Source organism: Mytilus edulis, chromosome 11 (assembly GCF_963676685.1).
Source record: "Mytilus edulis chromosome 11, xbMytEdul2.2, whole genome shotgun sequence".
In the NCBI taxonomy this organism is placed as follows: Eukaryota; Metazoa; Mollusca; class Bivalvia; order Mytilida; family Mytilidae; genus Mytilus; species Mytilus edulis.
In genome coordinates this window covers 16,818,636-16,836,839 of record NC_092354.1, presented here as the reverse complement: position 1 = coordinate 16,836,839, position 18,204 = coordinate 16,818,636, and the positions used below count along the sequence as shown (strand labels likewise).

At 31.4% G+C, this 18,204-nt stretch overlaps 1 protein-coding gene across 1 annotated transcript; it reads left to right on the top strand.

Moving 5' to 3' along the window:
• The first annotated feature begins 9,480 nt into the window (after positions 1-9,480).
• LOC139495252 (thioredoxin-like protein 1) lies at positions 9,481-17,473 on the top strand. The gene is made up of 9 exons (XM_071283521.1): positions 9,481-9,671; positions 11,093-11,189; positions 11,720-11,893; positions 12,535-12,657; positions 13,447-13,513; positions 14,426-14,519; positions 15,610-15,688; positions 16,428-16,532; positions 17,316-17,473. Exons 1-9 carry the CDS (start codon positions 9,577-9,579, stop codon positions 17,343-17,345), a joined length of 864 nt encoding a protein of 287 aa, XP_071139622.1. The 5' UTR covers positions 9,481-9,576; the 3' UTR covers positions 17,346-17,473.
• Positions 17,474-18,204: the final 731 nt, after the last annotated feature.

Sequence of the window (18,204 nt, the reverse complement as noted above, 5' to 3'; positions counted from 1 at the left end):
ATCTTGGTGTAATCAGGGGTGTACAGAATTTTACACCGTTGTTGAAAATTCATACACCCTGAGGCGCAGCCGAATGGGTGTATGAATTTTCAACAACGGTGTAAAATTCCGTACACCCCTGATTACACCAAGATAACGAATTTATTTCTTATGAACAATTCCTTTACTCATTTTGAAACCAGGATGTAAAATTGAAAAAAATGGTAATGAAAAATTTACAGTGTAACATTTTTTCAATGTCCATGTTGCTGCGCATTGTAAAATACTTTTTACTTAATTTTTGGAAAAAATCAGAAAAAAATTGGTGTTCTTTGAGTTTTCCGGGAAAATTTTTTTTTTAAATATTTTTTAAATTTTCTTAAATTTTTTAACATTTAATTTTGATTATTTATTTATTTTGTTTTTTTTTTTTATTTTGTTTTTTTTTTAATCTTTATCTTGGCAAAAAAAAAAATCTGAAATTATTTATCCCCGGGTGAACCAGGGTGGGATGTTATTTACACCGGGGTAATTCACCAATCAAATTGCAGTATTTTTGCTGCATAAGAAATAAAGCTATTTATTTATTAGATTGAAATTATGTGTAACTGTTACGTTTGCGTATGATATATTTAATTGTGTAAAATGTTGTTACTAAGCACTGTTGGGTGTTTTTTTACTTACAGGAGATTTTATGATGATGTTTATGTTAGATTATTATTATGAAGACAATTCAAAAAAGAAGAAAAAAATGCAAAAAAAATAAAATAAATACAAAATTATCGGCATATATTTTGATAACGCTTTGTCATATATCAATTTGTCATAAAAGCAAATAGATAAAGGATTTTTATGATGAATTAATGTTTCATAATTTAGTTGTCTTTACAAGAAGATTACATATATTTTTAATTGTATTTAACCAACTTTTTAAAGACAACTTAGTTGTGAAAATCGATTTGTCAAAAATGACGTCATGTTGCCAATGAGTGTACAAGTTTTGGGCAGCCAACGAAATATCGTAATAGCCGCTCCTAGGTAGATTAACCTTTATTTTACTTATAAAAAAAACAAAGTTTATCAAATTTACGAATGCCTTATCAAGTTGTTTGGATTATTGCAGGAACGTTACAGTTTACTTTATACACCTCTTAAAAAGTGTCCGGTATGTACAATACTTTACACTGTTCCGAATTGATATAGCCTGAAAATTTCGAGTGTATGAAGTTTAATTATTTGTAATAACGACTCAATATATTAACTGAATATTTAATGTATTGTTAACTTTTACTATTTTTTTTTAAAATCCATATACTAATCGATTTCATGAATAAAAAGAATATTTTATGAATTATTAGTTAATTGTATATAAATTTATTTAAAAAGAGGTGAAAAGTAAAATCACAAAAATACTGAACTGAGTCTCCGAGGAAAATTCAGAAAGGAAAGTCCCTAAGCAAATGGCAAAATCAAAAGCTCAAACACATGAAACGAATGGACAACAACTGTCATATTCCTGACTTGATATAGGCATTTTATTTTGTAGAAAATGGTGGATTGTACCTGGTTTATAGCTAGCTAAACCTCTCACTTGTTGCATCAAATTCCATTATATTGGCAACGATGTGAAAGATATCAAAGGGATCAGACTCATAAGTCGAAAACAACCTGACAACGCCATATCAAAACACGAAAAACCACAATAGACGAAACAAGAAAGAAAACTTAAGACTGAGCAACACGAACACCACAAAAAACGGGGGTGATCTCAAGTTTATAAAGTTTTTGCGATCATTAAAATCATTAAGATCTCAATGGTGTTAATATAAAAATAAAGAGACATGGTTTTATTAACCGGATTTTTGTGACAAAAATGTCGGTTATTGATTTGGGGATGTACGGCGGGCGGCCGGGCGGTCGGGCAGTCGGGCGGGCGGGTTGCAATCAAATGTTGTCCGTGCATTAACTCATGAACCGTTCAACCAAAGCTTTTAAGATTGTAATATGTTGTTACTGACAACTAAATGAAGGTCAAGTTCAATAATCGGGCGATTTTGACTTTTACCATTCAGGAGTTATAGTTCTTGAAAGATTGAAAAATGGAGTTTCCAGTCGTGTCCGTGCATTTACGCATGAACTGTTCTACCAAAGCTTCCCAAATTTTAATATGTTGTTACTTATGACAAAATGGAGGTCAAGTTCAATAATGACGATTTTGACTTTTACTGTTCAGGAGTTATGGTTCTTGAAAGATTGAAAAATGGAGTTTCCAGTCGTGTCCGTGCATTTACGCATGAAATGTTCTACCAATGCTTCCCAAATTTTAATATGTTGTTACTGATGACAAAATGGAGGTCAAGTTCAATAATGACGATTTTGACTTTTACCGTTCAGGAGTTATGGTTCTTGAAAGATTGAAAAATGGTGTTTCTAGTCGTGTCCGTGCATTTTTTAATGAACCATTCAACCAAAGCTTTTGAAATTTTTATATGTTGTTACTGATGACAAAAAAGAGGTCAAGTTCAATAATGACGATTTTGACTTTTACTTTTTATGGTTCTTGAAAGATCGTAAAATGGTGTTTCCATTCACGTTGTTGCATTTACTCATGAACCATTCAATCTAAGCTTTTCAAATTTTAATATGTTGATACTGATGACAAAATGGAGGTCAAATTTGACATTGACGATTTTCATTTTCACCATTCATCAGTAAGGTTTCTTGTGATATTGTGACACAAATAAATATTAATAAATCCGGTTTGCTGTCGTTGTGACAGCCTCTTGTTTTTAATGAGACAACTATCCACCAAAGTTCAAATGAAGTGGTTGCATGCAATATGCTAGGCAAACATACGGTCTTCAACAATGAGAAAAAACGGCATACCGTATGGTCGGCTATAAAAGGCCCCGACATGAAAATATTAAACAATTCAACTGCGATACACCAACGGTCTTATTTATACACAGTCAAAACAATTTACAAAATAAAAATATGATATAGACATGAACCAACGACAACCACTGAATAGCAGGCGTCTAACTTAGGTCAGACACATAAAGAAGGAGGCTAGGTTAAACATGTTTGTGAGCGCTCATGTCTCCTTTTAACCTCGGACAGTGGTGTAACAGTAAAATATAAGAATAAGGTATAAAAAATCAGTTGAAAAATGCTTAACTCATCGGATGGATACAAATAAAAATACATCTACCAAAAACACAGCGTGGACGTGGACGGATACTTATATACGTCCCAAAAACAAAAAGTCACTATAAGTACATAAAATATTGGTTTAGAATAAATAAAAAATAGGAAAGATGGTTTACTGTATGATACCTATATGTGTAACAAAAACATGTTTAATAAAAATATTGAATTCTGGAATTCATCCATACATTACATTTTTAAAAAGCTGACTATTCATAATTCATAAACCTTTTTATCATGTCAGTTAAGCAAAAACTTTGTGATAGTTTTGTAAAATTTTGGAACACAAAAAGAACAGATACAAAGAGTAGTAAATTAGATACCTATTTCAAACTTAAAAGAAATGTATCTACCTTTCAACAATTTTCAATTGAGAAGTGCCACATGTAAAATCTGAAACAGTGCACACGATCTCAAAATAGAAAGAGACAGATATAAAACTTTATATATAGAAAGAGACCAAAGGCTTTATAAGAAATGTACTCTAAATCTGGTTGAAGCTGAACAACATTTTATTACTAGTTGTCCAGCATACAAAAATGAGCGGGAGATATTTTTCAAGGAGATAAACTGTATATATCTGTCCTAATTTTACATATCTTTTAAATGAGGCAAAATTTGTTTGGTTATTTACTAATGAAAATTTGTCTGTACTTAAATATTTAGGGAGCTATTTTTTCGTGGAAAGACCTTTTGTTTTTTTGAGGTCTATTGGTTTTCTTCTGATTATTATTTTTTTTCTTCCGCCTAATTTTCTTTCCTTCGCTAACTTTTTGTTTCACAAGATGTCACTTAGATATTTTGTATATGATACCAAAGAGTTAATACGCTTTTGAAACTGACACCGCATAACAAAATCTTTTCCATGTAAGAGTTATCTCCCCGAACACTGTTTTTCTTGTTATCACTTATATGTCGCAACCGTATAAGAAACCGACAAATTTATTTTACCAAATTGCTCGTTATATCCTCAGGATGAAATGAATAATTTTGGTCGAAGCTATCCGGAGACTCCATATGAGAGTTATCCCCCCTTTTGTATATGATATAACTGATTTGCATTTCTAACTGGTAAACGATAAGTGACATAGGCCTAGGGTCTTTTGATTTGAGGTCCTCGGTTCAAAAAAACGAAAATGAGGTCAAGGTCAAAGGTCAAGGTCATTTTCAAAATTTTGACTTTGGCTTGTTATCGCTCATTTTCAGAAATCTTATAAGATATCAACAAAATATTTTCACACAATTGTTAGTCGCGATATGTAGTTACAAATTAATTTTAGTCAAAAGGGTACTTAACATTTGATGTTAGTTTTCCCCCCTTTTATATTTAATATCAGTCATATGGTGATATAACTCATTAACAATATAAAGTAAAGACCTAGAGTCTTTTGATTTGAGGTCCTTGGTTTATGACCTTGAAATTGAGCTCAAGGTCATATGTTAATTTAACATTCAAGATTTTGACCTTTGCTTTTATCTCATATGTATTCATGTTAAAGTTATTAGACTTTTTGCATTAGGTTGCAAGCAATATGACGTTGAAAAATCTAACCGGAAGTGACCTTTTGCAAACCGGAAGTAGCTAACTTTTGTAATAAATTATTGTAAAAGTATGTAAAACCATATATTTTTGGAATCAGCGTCAAGTTATCTATAAGACAGTACCGGAAGTAACATATTTTGAACCGGAAGTAGAAAATTATCTCCCTTATTTATATCTTTTTGCATATAAACCTTATATTTTTGGAATCAGCGTACAATAAGTTGTCGTTTGACGCTGAAATTGACATTTAAAACCAAATTTTAATATTTTCATATAAAAAAATAATTACTGGTGAAAGACCATCAATGGTTCTCTGAACAATTGGTTTTTTAATTCTTATTAATTTTGTTTTTTTCTTCTGCCGTCTGAGATGCTTTTTTGTCTTACAACATATCGAATGGATTTTTGGCCGATGATGTTGTACAGTATTAAATGGGGATTTCAAAACTCACCCTGTGTGACCGAACACTTATTCTTATGGGAGTTATCTCCCCCGTCCCCCTTTTCTTGTTATCGCTATGGGTGCAATCAACAGTTTTTTTCTATGACGTCACATTTTGAGGGACCATGCATAAGTGACCCTTAGTGGTGGACTGATTAATAAAGATACTTGTATAAAACTAGATATCACTGGAATCAGAATGTTCTCTAGTTTATTATGAAATAAAAATAATGTGTACTTTTAATATATTAAAAATATTCCATCCAATGAACATGGGGGAAAAAAGGTCTAATTTGAACATAAAAAACTTGAAACCAGGTCATGTGCACACCCATGAAGACATGATCCATGCACATTTTACATAATCAAAACTGTATGAAATTTGTAGGTTTTTACCTGGCCTTTCAAAAAAATCTTGTTTCAGGGTACGGTTTCCTGCTCCGAAAAGAGCTACAGTGGCTGCAAATAAGTTTTCAATTTTCACTGCCAAAAAATCAGGATGTTTACAGTGTTGTCTCCCCTCAAAACATGTAAAGTTAATATAATTTTTAAAATTATTTCAATCATTCAACCTGTTTTAATTCAAAGCTAATTAACTAATTTTTACAATCAAATACAAAAAACATGATACTTTTTCACCAATTGAGTAAATAAACAGGGGTTTCCCTCCATGGTTATTTTTAGTTGGGGAATAACCCCTAGTTTTTTTTATACGAAACTGTTTATAGCACCCTATACATGTATCTTTAAAACCGTAAAAGATTTTAACAAACTGTTTTCACCAAATTGTTCGTCTACTCTCAAGAATGATTTGGTTTATTTTGACTTGAGTGATCAGAAGACATCTTATGGGAGTTATTTCCCTTTGAAAATTTACGATAGGCGATTTGTTGGATAAATTCATACGTTATAAGTCGTAGTGGCCTACAGTCTTTTGATATGAAGTCCTTGGTCCATTTGAAGGAAATTGAGGTCAAGGTCAAAAGGTCAAGGTCATATAATAAATTTAAACTTTGCTTGTTATCGTTATTCCAATGATATGATGTGTTTGTCAAATAACTGTTCACAAAAAGGCGCAACTTCAACCTATTTAAGTCGAAGAGTTTTGGTTAATCCTTATAGGAGTTTTCTCCCCTTTTGTATTTGAAATCAGTATTTCTCCACAACCATACAAGTGATTGACCTTGGGTCTTTTGAATTGAGATCACTGACCTATGACCTCAAAATTGAGGTCAAGGTCAAATTGACGTTCTAGATTTTGACCTTTGCTAAAAATTCTTTATGTTTCATTATAAAACAATTAAGTCTTCTACATAAACCTATTAATCTTATTTTTTTATATATCAGTTTGATTTACCACATTACATCAACACGGAGTGACATTTTCTAACATCGTTTTTTAAATTTCATTCTTATTATCGAGTTGGAAAGACCTTCAATTGTTCTCTGAAGAATTGGTTTTTAATTCTTATTCTTTGTTCTTATCTGAGAGTAGTTACATTTACTGACAGCTGATTAAGACAATAATAACCAATGAAAAAAATCGCCCCTATTATCGTTAACTATGTGTAGACTTTCTGGTGTAATACCGAGGTGTCTTACAGTACTGTAGTAAAGAACAGTTATTGCTGTTGATATTAATTCGTTTTAAGTAAGTTCTTTTGGGTAAGCATCAGGAGTATAGTTAGAGAATTCTTGATTGTTAAACGAAAACATATCAATGAGTGCTGTTGAATTTGCCAATTATTCAGAATTGAGACGGTTCTTTACTGAGTTTGGCTATAAACTGTGATTTATATCTGAAAAGGAATAAATTCTACCAAAGGGACACAATTGGTGCACATAGGTGAACATAGGAATACACTCAATCTGTCAATAATTAACTTTATTGCCGAAACGTACATATATGTTGTCCAGGAAAAAAGGGCTTTCTGTATGTATGTGCCTGTCCCAATTTAGGAGCCTGTAATTCAATGGTTGTCGTTTGTTGATGTGCTACATATTTGTTTTCCGTTCATTTTTTGTACACAAATTAGGCAGTCAGTTTTCTCGTGTGAATTGTTTTACATTTTTTTCATTTCGGAGCCCTGTAAAGCTGACTATGCGGTATGGGCTTTGCTCATTGTTGAAGGGCGTACGGTGAACTATAGTTGTTAATTTCTGTGTCATTTGATCTATTGGGAGAGTTGTTTCATTGGCAATCATACCACATCTTCCTTTTTATATTTATATAGTTTGCAGCAAATAAATTTACAACCATATTTATCAAACGACCATTTAATTAATTAGATAGGGGAACTTTTATTTGATAAGATTGTTTGAGCGTGTTGTATAAAGAGAAGAAAAGCCAAAACAGTCCACCGAATCAAAAGTACCATCAAACAATAGAACGATATGTAAGAATCAGTGGGAAAAGGTCAGAAAACTAGGCAGAAAAATCACTAACAGAAAGACGAAATGTCATCATTATAATATGATTAGACGCGCTTTTTGTCTACATACGAGTGTCACTCATCAGTTGCAAAAGCCAATCGAATGAAAGTCTATATTATGTGAAGCCAACAAGGAAGATAAGAAGTTAAAAAAGAAGAAGAAATCCTTAAAATTGTTCACCAATATGTTTTAACATGTTTTATTTTCTTCTCTTATTTTAGTAAGATATTGCTCTTACACACAGTTTTCTTCTATTCCCGCGTTCTAACTGTTGATCGTAGAACTTTCTTTAAAGCCTGTAAATCGACCCCCTCCTTTAAATAGTGAGATATGTCATTATATTATATATTCAAAGATTTGGAAAATTTAAATATAAAATTCTATTATTATTATCTCTGTGATACAAAAAAAAAATGTACAACTATTGGCTTCTATCCGAACTGGGAAGATTATCTCAATCTTTATATTGATATAGTAACCCACATGTATTTATAGTTTTCATTGCTTTCCGAAAACTCACTGACATATCTTTTGTCATTTGCTTTCGTTGGGTATTAAATATAGTTCCGGTTGTAACATTCATCTCATTGTCATATATTTCTATTACATTCTTCAGCGAGAAATTGAATCCTAATTTCTCCATTTGCGGCCAAAAAAATAGTGAAAACAAATTTATGAAGTTGTCAAAGAAAAACTTAAAGAAGGTTTTGTTAAGCATTTGAAACCATAATAGAGTTAAGTATCCATTGTGGTGAGGTTGGGGTTATATTTTTCCCCATGGTGAACATAGCAAATCATGAAAGGAAATGTGTTCTGGTATTACCATATCAAGATAGAATTTACCAGTTTTCCTCACTCAGTCATCATCGCTGTGTGCTGGCTCAACACGAAGCTCAAATTTACACTCATATGCTATCTATATGATAAAAGTGTCTGTATGAGGTGGAGGGCTCTCATTTATGTATTATATTCTTTAACATTTTATTTCAGCTTTCTTTATTCTTTGAATATATTGTCCCACAAATTTATTTAGTTTTTCGACGCTACCAATCTAATTATTTTTTTCAACTTGAATTTAGTACTAATGATATGGGGGAAATCTACAGACTATTTTGTTATGTCATCTGCTTGACTAGAATAATTTTGTTTTCTTCATCAAAATGGGAATCAGAATATTTTTTTAGGAAAAAACATACACTAACCCTTTTTTTAAGTTAAATTGTCGTTCCCTTATTCTTTATTCTTTGTTTTTCTACCCTGTTCCTGTAAATTGAACACAATACAGACCCTTATAAAATAATACTACAAAAAAGTCATAATTAAAAGGCAGAAATACACCTCAGACATATATTTAATTGACATACATGCAAAGTAATTGTGTCTGGTGAGACTACTACTTTGATTTACACACATCTAAACGCATTACTAAAATTAAAGCACACCCGACTTTTTTATAATGTACATGTAATTAATTCATCGAAGATTTGTAAAGTGATATATATGAATTATGTGATTAAATTGAGTTATTTAATTAAAAAAAAATAGCATATGAATATTCTATCTTGACAATCTGAGACTACTATAACATGTATAACTATGTGTTATAGTAGTTAGTCTCAGTGACAATGAAACATTTATAATTGATGAATGTGTGCTGATGACTTAGAGTTATCCTTCTTTGTGCTTCGCTTATGAACTACTCTCTCCCTTTTCACTTAACAATCATATGTTTGGTAAATATGCGTTATTTATCAAATCATATTGCCTCGACCGTTTATTTTTTTTTTTTGAGCGAATTTTTGTATGCGCCACATGATAAGGAAAATGAAATATTAGTTACAGTTTAATTCGGGTTCGGATTTACCCGTCTTGTTTTTATCCTTTCCGGAATATTCGAAACAAGAAGGATAACTCAGTTGTTGACAAAACTGCGAACTCATTTTCAAACCGGAGTCATCTTTTATCTTTAGAAATGTCAGTAAGAACAATCACAGAGGACTCACAATTTCAGACAGAGTTAACAAATGCTGGAACCAAATTAGTTGTTGTGGATTTCTATGCCACTTGGTAAGAAACGGGTTTCCACTCACAAAAACGACACATCTTGTCACAACGACTCAACAGATAATTTTCAGGGGGTTCGAAAATATATACCAGTCAACTCACAGAGGCATATGGTAGTCCAAGATTACTCTTGTCTCTGACCTCCAACAGCTGTTTTGCCAGACAAGCTGGGGCGATGGTACATCAAAGCTCGTCCCATATCAAAAAGTAGATATTTGCCTGTTATACATATAAATCAGGCCTCAGTTTGTTTATTTTTCATTTATCTCTTCATTTACATAGCTTTGTATGGACTTGCTTATTTGCTTTTTGGCCTTGAATGTTTATCCCTAATATTTTTATTAAATGTGCAATTGCATTCAGGTATCGCAGATCAAATTTATTCGTTCATAGTGTGTTAATTTACGTTTTTTGATTGAGTTAAGCCTTCCAATTGATATTTTATCGTGTGGTTTTCTATATTGTGATGGTATGGTATTGTTTCAGAAAAGGGAGAAGGTTTGGTACTATTAAAACGTTAATCCGACTGCAAATGTTTGCACCTGTACTAAGTCAGAAATCTGATGTACAGTAGTTGTCGTTTGTTAATGTAATTTATACGTGTTTCTCGTTTTTTATATGGATTAGACTGCTGGTTTTCCCGTTTGAATGGTTTTAAACTAGTAATTTTGGGGCCCTTTATAGCTTTTTGTTCGGTGTGAGCCAAGGCTCCATGTTGAAGGCCATACATTGACCTACATGTATAATGGTTTACTTTAATAAATTGTTATTTGGATGGAGAGTTGTCTCATTGGCACTCACACCACATCATCATATATCTATGCAAGTTTTACCTACTTGACAGAGTTCGCGAAAAGTATCAGTCCTCAGGGTTTTACCACCAAAATTTTGCGTGGTACAGACACAATTTTAGTATTTTTTCAATAGAACTAGTACTAATAGTGAGGACCAATAGATTTTCTTCAAGGACCACCAGGGGGAAAAAAATTCGCAAACTCTGCCTACCAGCCATCCATTAGTTTCTCATATTTGAAAGTATGTTGATATAAATACAAGTCTTGGGGAAAGAATTTCCTTTGCCTGTTGTGCTCAAGAAAGTGCACCTTCTCTCTAACATTGTCTAATGATGTTTTTCCCAAATACCTCTTCTATTTATATTTAACATGATATATCTATTCTTTTAAGAAAAATGCTAACTGTATGTTACTTGTGTAAGTCTCAAACAGTAATAAAGCTTGAACTAATCTTCTAATATAATTGTTCTTCTTCCAATGTTAACACTGAATAATATCAACAGTTTGTTGAAATTTTATGTTTCTTTTATTGATTGATGCTAGGCAACTTCTAACAGCATCGATATCTCACTGACTGATTATATATACCTGTAGTGATTTTACATATATTTTACAATTTGTAATTTGCAGGTGTGGTCCTTGCCAGAGGATAGCTCCAATTTATGTAGAACTGAGTACAAAATATCCTACAGTTGTGTTTCTTAAGGTCGATGTAGACCAATGTCAGGTAGATTGTTTAGTTAATAATGTATTAAAGGAGTAAGTTGGGCCCCTGAATATTGAATTAATTGTTTAAAGTTGATAGCAATCATGTACAATTAGTCTTCACGTTTAACCACAAGTCTTACAGCATTGCTTTCAGACTTGTAAAATTCTCTACGAGCCATCAGAAATCTAACTGAATTTTTTTTTAAATTGAGCTTCAAGCTTGTCACTGCTTGTGGACTTAAAAGTGAATCGTGAAGGCTGCAACGATGTAGGAGAGTGAAATAGAACCACATTTTTGAATTTTTCGGTAAAAGTAAATATTCAAGTTAGATATGTCATATGCATGTGAATGTAATTTGTTAACAACAAACATAATGTAATAAGATATTTTTTGTTAAAGTAAAGAAGTTGAACCCTAAAAAGTATTTTCACTTATTGCCCTTGGACGGATAGAATATGTGTACTAATGCAGGGGACATTGGAAATCTGTTCTATTTAGTTTTAATTCTGTTATATTTATGTGTCCACACTTATAATGTACCTTTACAGGAAACAGGGGCCAGAGAAGGGATTTCTGCTATGCCAACATTTATCTTCTACAAAAACAAAACAAAAATAGATACCATGAGAGGTGCCGACCCTAATGCACTGGAAGAAAAGATAAAGCAATGGAAAGGTGGAGATTCTGAAGGTCAAGAAGATGATGTTACAGTAAAGGGACATGTAAGTAACATGAGGGTCTGAATGGGGTTTACTGAATAAAGAGTAATGGGCTCTAGAATAGAGACAAAAGATACCAAAGGGACATTCAAACTCATAAGGTTAACAAATAAACTGAAACACCATGCCTAAAAAAGAAAAAAAACAGTCAAACAATAATTTACACAAAAGTGGTGAAAAACATGAACCCCGCCAAAATCTGTATGTGGTGCCTGTCGTAAAAGTAGAAAATAGAAAATTTGGACCAAAAAATTATAGCATAAAGTAAAAATCTTTTAAATAGAAGAAAAGAGAGACATGGCCATTTTTTTGGAAAATTTAGTGATTAATGCATTTCCAAAACTTCTCATTACTAACTTTCTTAAAAAAAAATCACATTTTGATACTGATAGATAGTCATACATGTATTTACTGGCAATCAACACTTGTACACTGACAACAGTAATAGTAGGCAAGACACTGGGTTTCATACAACCCTTTGGCTTTGCACATTTTTTATTGTCGATATAATGGCCTTATAGATAAAAGAATACTAAAATAACTTAATAATAAGTTTAGATTTATTTGTTATAAAAAATCATGTTTTTATCCACTGGTAAAGTCTCATGGACTCTTTACTATTAATTGTTTTTTTCTTCTTTTAGTTAGATATTGGATCATTTATCAGTTCCAAGGGCTGTGAGTGTTTAAATGAATCAGATGAACATACACTGGAACATGCATTGTCAACCAAGGGAGGCTACCTGGAATCAGACTGTGACGAGCAGGTCAGTCATATTATATTAGTTGCTGATATTGACCGATGTGTTATTACAGTTGGTTTTTATACCCCTGCTTTAAAAAGTGGTGGTATACTGTTTTACCTCTGTCTGTCATTCCGTGCTATGATTATTTTTTGCTTAAATTTTTCTCAGGAAATACATTACAAGGATTTCTGAGATTTGATTTCAGTGTTTATTTTAGTTAGCTTAACTTTGTTATGCCTTTATAGATTCATCACTCAACAACTTCCTGTTTACCGAAATATTTGGTTGGAGTATCATGTGTGAGCAGTAGCTCAAATAAGCAAGTTCTTTTGTTGTAACTGCTGTACAGTTTTGTTCTAGTATTTATTACATTTAATTAGTGAATGCTGGTAGTTAACAAGATTTATATGTGTGTCATATTTAAAAAAAAGATGGCTTCTTTTGGTACAGAGTATCTTAAAGTGTACAAATTCACAGAAGCACATTAAATCATAGGATTTTCACCTTCAGTTTCATTTTAGGTAAATAGAATCCTAATTATGAATATTTTTACACAACCATGAATTTTATTAAAATTTTTGTTAGCTGCATTAGTGTCTTTTGTGTGTTTACTGCTTATAACATAAAATGGACATTTTCACTTTTCAAGGAAACCAAACTTTGATCCTAATTACAAAATCATTAATATCATTGAACAACATGTTGAAATTTTCTGGTCCAATAGTTTCCATCCTTTATTTATATCTATGTTTATATTGTAGAATAATGACATTTCAACGTTGTACTGGAATATATTATTTTATTTTTCAGTTAATTATAAATCTGGAATTCTCACAGAATATGAAACTTCATTCATTGAAGCTTTACGCTCCTGAAGGTTAGTATATAACCACATATTTCAATCTTTAAGCTTCTGTTAATCATGTTAATTCAAAGAATTTTTATGCCCCATTTATGGGCATTATGTTTTCTGGTCTATGCGTCTGTTCGTTCGTCTGTTTGTTCATTCGTCTGTTCTTCTGTCTGTCCCTCTTCAGGTTAAAGTTTTTGGTCGAAAGTTTTTGATGAAGTTGAGGTCCAATCAACTTGAAACTTAGTAAACATGTTCCTTTTGATATAATCTTTCTAATTTTAATGCAAACTTGGAGTTTTTACCCCCAATTTCACCGTCCACTGAACATAGAAAATTAAAGTGCGAGTTGGGCATCTGTGTACTGGGGACACATTCTTGTTTGCAATGTTTTGTACTTGATGTGATATGCAGTGGAATACATGTTTAGTTATAGTAAACTGTATACAAAATATTGTTCTAAAGGGAAACACAAGATTGCTACAGTGTAAAAAAACTGCCTGTTAAAGTAATCTGTGATATTGCTTATGTTAACATATAACTTTTTATATAAGCTATACCCCTACTCAAGGAGTTGGGCTTTATCATTTGTTTATTGCAATCAATTAGTCTGTCTGTTTGTTTATTTCATTGGTGATCATTGTTTACATATGTATGTGCTCTCTTTGAATATGTCAAGACATTTAAATTTTTAAACCTTTAGATTGACACTACAAGTTTTCTGATGCTTTAGATTTAAATTACAAAGCTTTCAATTGACAATGCATTCATTCTTATTTCTTTTTTCAAATGTACAAATGTATAACTTGATATCATAAAATTTCAACCTATTGTTCAATCTTTAATTCGTTACACAAGAGAGACATAGGGACTTGATTAACCTCTTTTCTTTTACTGGTAACCATTATGCAATTAAAATTTTATGATATTTTATTTCAGATAAAGGACCAAAGACTGTAAAAATATTTCAAAATTTAACAAAATCACTAGATTTTGACACTGCAGAGAATATGATTGCAACACAAGAATTAGAGTAAGTGATGGAAATTGAATATCTGATTATTGTAAATACAGAAATTATTGTGTGCATTTATTTTTGCGATTTTGTCATTTTAAACTGAAATGAGATTTTAATTTTTGTGATATTAAGGTGGTACCCAACATTTACACTAAAATTAATTTAACTCGTTTAATTTTCATAAAATTTTAACAAAGTATTTACTTTTCCCCTTTAACAAAAATATAAAAATTTCAAAACTTTTGAACCAACCATTTTATCAGAAAAATTACACTGTTTATATAGCAGTTTAACAAACACCAATTTTGATCACTGAGAAGCTTAATATTCCCTTAACAACACAACGTAATTAAAACGTTTAGCTGACTTTACAGAGTTATCTCCCTGTACCACCTTAACGTTTAAATTATTGTGATTAGAACCCTGTCACATTTTTGGCAATAATAAAAACATCTCAATAATTTCTGAATCTACAGATACAAGCAATACCCATTGTGACTGATTTGATTGTTATCAATCTCCCAACTTTATAGCTACTTCTGAGATAAACAAAGTAAACCTACAAAAATAATGAACGCCAAGGAAAATTCAAATTGGAAAGTGGTAATCAAATTACAAAATCAAAAGCTTAAACTTATCAAATGAATGGAAAACATCTTTGATATTCCTGACTTGGAATTTTCTATTCCAAAACATAGTACAATTAGCACAACATTCTTTACATTATATCCATTAACATTGCAAGAAATTTATTAATCAGAATTTCAAATTAGAAAATGTTGTGTATGTGTATAATAAACTTGTCCTGAAAATACCAAATACCAAAAACTATGAATTTAGTATTGGTTTTAAAAATAGCAAGAGTGCCATTGTTAAAGTTAGAGTTGTCTTCCTTTGTCTATAACTGTCAAATGCTTATACTGAATTACATTGCTTGTTCCATTTAGTGTTGACTAGCCCTTTGATTTAGATTAAAAAAAAAATTTGAAAAGATTGTGAAAAGACCAAAAAATGCCTCTATAGAAGACAAAAGGTGAGTGCCTAACAACATGTACTTTCTTTGTGTGTAAAATTTTATCGTTGATTTATTTTTCTTTCTTTGCAGACTAACACCATCTGATGTTAAAGAAGGGACACTTATACCACTTAGATATGTTAAATTCCAAAACGTTGGCAGTGTAACGGTAATTTACTGATTTTATGTTACAGATAAAGTAAAGTTTTTTAAATGTCAAATTCATTGTTGGTAGAAACATTATACAGTAAAAACTGAACAAAGAAAAAGAAATTAAATGATCAACAAAAATGCTAATATTTTTGTCATTTAAATTCAGTTTTCCAATAAAAAAAAGATGTGGTATGCTTGCCAATGAGACAACACTCAGCCAGAGAACAAAAGGACATTAGAAGTGAACAACTAAATTTCACCTTACTGCCTTCAACAATGAGTGAAACCCATACTGTAAAGCAATCAAAAAATGACTCTGAAATGACTAAAAATTCAAAAGAGAAAAATTATAGCCTGATGTATGTACAAAACAATACTGTAAACCAACTTATTTTCGCGGATACTTTATTTCGCGTTTTACCCTTTCTTGTCTATTTCGCGGCTATTTAATTTCGCGAATTTCTTATTTCTGGATATAGTTTAATAAGGAAAGATCTAAGTTTTGCATATTCGCGACGATTTATATTCGCGTTATTTTTCTACTCGCGAAAGTCGCGAAAATAAATCGCTTGCGAAAATAAGTTGGTTTACAGTAGTCAGAAAACAAATATGATAAAGAACAACAACCAATAACAACTGAATTTAAGGCCCCTAAAACCATTAAATGATTTTTTTTATATGCACTGCATATATACATGTATGACTTGTATAAACTGTAGTGTACATTCTATGACATAAAATTTGTTATTTTTCAGATATTTATAAAGGATAACTTAGGTGGAGGTGATGTAACACAGATAGATTATCTAGGACTTGTAGGAACTCCAGTGGCTAAAACTAACATGACAGATTTTAAACGGGTAATTTATCTTAAATATTTGACATACTGTATATTAAAATTTATTGCTTGCATTTATTATTGTGATTTTCCAAGATGAACAGAGAGGCAAGTTAAATTATTGCCATTTCAAAAAAATCTGCAAACAGAACTGTGTATCAGTCTTCAGAATTCAAGTCCTTTTTAATGTGCAACTCACCCAATCGCCTTTATTAATAACCTTGCAATAATTTCTGAATCTACAGTACAATATTCTGAAGGCATAATGATAGGCTTAAGAAATTTCAAATGCATGCTGACATAATAAAATTAGATACATTATGTGATATATATTTCAAATAAAAATACTACAATTTGGTATGATTGCTAATGAGACAACTATCAACCAAATTCTAAATAAAAATGGCTTCCACCACCAATAAAACAGGCGCGGATCCAGAGGGGGGGTTCCGGGGGTTGAAACCCCCCCTTTTTTTGGACGATCAATGCATGATTTGAATGAGGACATGTAATTGGAACCCCCTCCTTTGTCCTGGGTTAGGAACCCCCCTTTTTAAAATGGCTGGATCCACCCCTGTAAAAGCTGGTATCCATAAAATAGTAAAGAGTGTTACAATGATTTAAGGTATCCTATTCAATTTTCAAGTTAAGGAGAGAAAAAAAATATTAATTTTAATTTGAACTCCTCGGGTCAGATAAAAGAGTTGTGCTGTGTTTATTTAAAGTTATCTAACATGAAGAACACATTTCATTCATTGTTTCATTGAATTGTTTTCTAATGGTTATTTTCTTTTTCTCTTTTTAGGTTGCAGGAAAGAAAGGAGAGAGTCATTAAAGAATTGTGGGGAAAAGACATAAAAAACAGTTGAAAAGTTCTTGTTCATATTTAAAAACTTGAATTAACAGTTCACAATTCAATTAAAAGATCTATAAATTATTTGATAAATACAAGATTATATTTTGGTTGTTCTTTTGTATAATGGAGTTACAAGATTTGTGATGTTAATTACTGTGGATTTGTTATTTTTTGTGGTATCAATTTTCTCAGATTGAGGAACAATATTTTGAAATACTAAGGCTTGACTACCTCAGGCATAGATTACCTTAGCTGTATTTGGCAAAACTTTTAGGAATTTTGATCCTCATTGCTCTTCAACTTCGTACTTTATTTGGACTTTTTAACTTTTTTTGGATTCGAGCGTCACTGATGAGTCTTTTGTAGATGAAACGCACGTCTGGCTTATATACAAAATTTAGTCCTGGTATCTATGGTGAGTTTATATACTATATTTGTGGATACTGTGGATGTATTTATTTTCGTGGGTACCTATTTTCGTGGATTGATGAAAACTTGCATATATATTTGTGGATAGTTGATTTCTAGGTTTTGGCAAAGTCTGCATACTTTTCTGTAAAAAATTTATATTTCGTTGAGCATTTAAGGTGGTTCCTAACACTACAGGGAGATAACTCTGTAAAGTCAGCTAAACGTTTTAATTACGTTGTGAATATTAAGCTTAATGATCAAAATTGGTGTTTGTCAAACTGCTATATAACCAGTGTATTTTTTCTGACAAAACGGTTGGTTCAAAATTTTAATATTTTTGTTAAAGGGTCAAAGTAAATACTTTGTCAAAATTTATTTAAAATTAAACGAGCCAAATTAATTTTAGTGAAAGTGTTAGGTACCACCT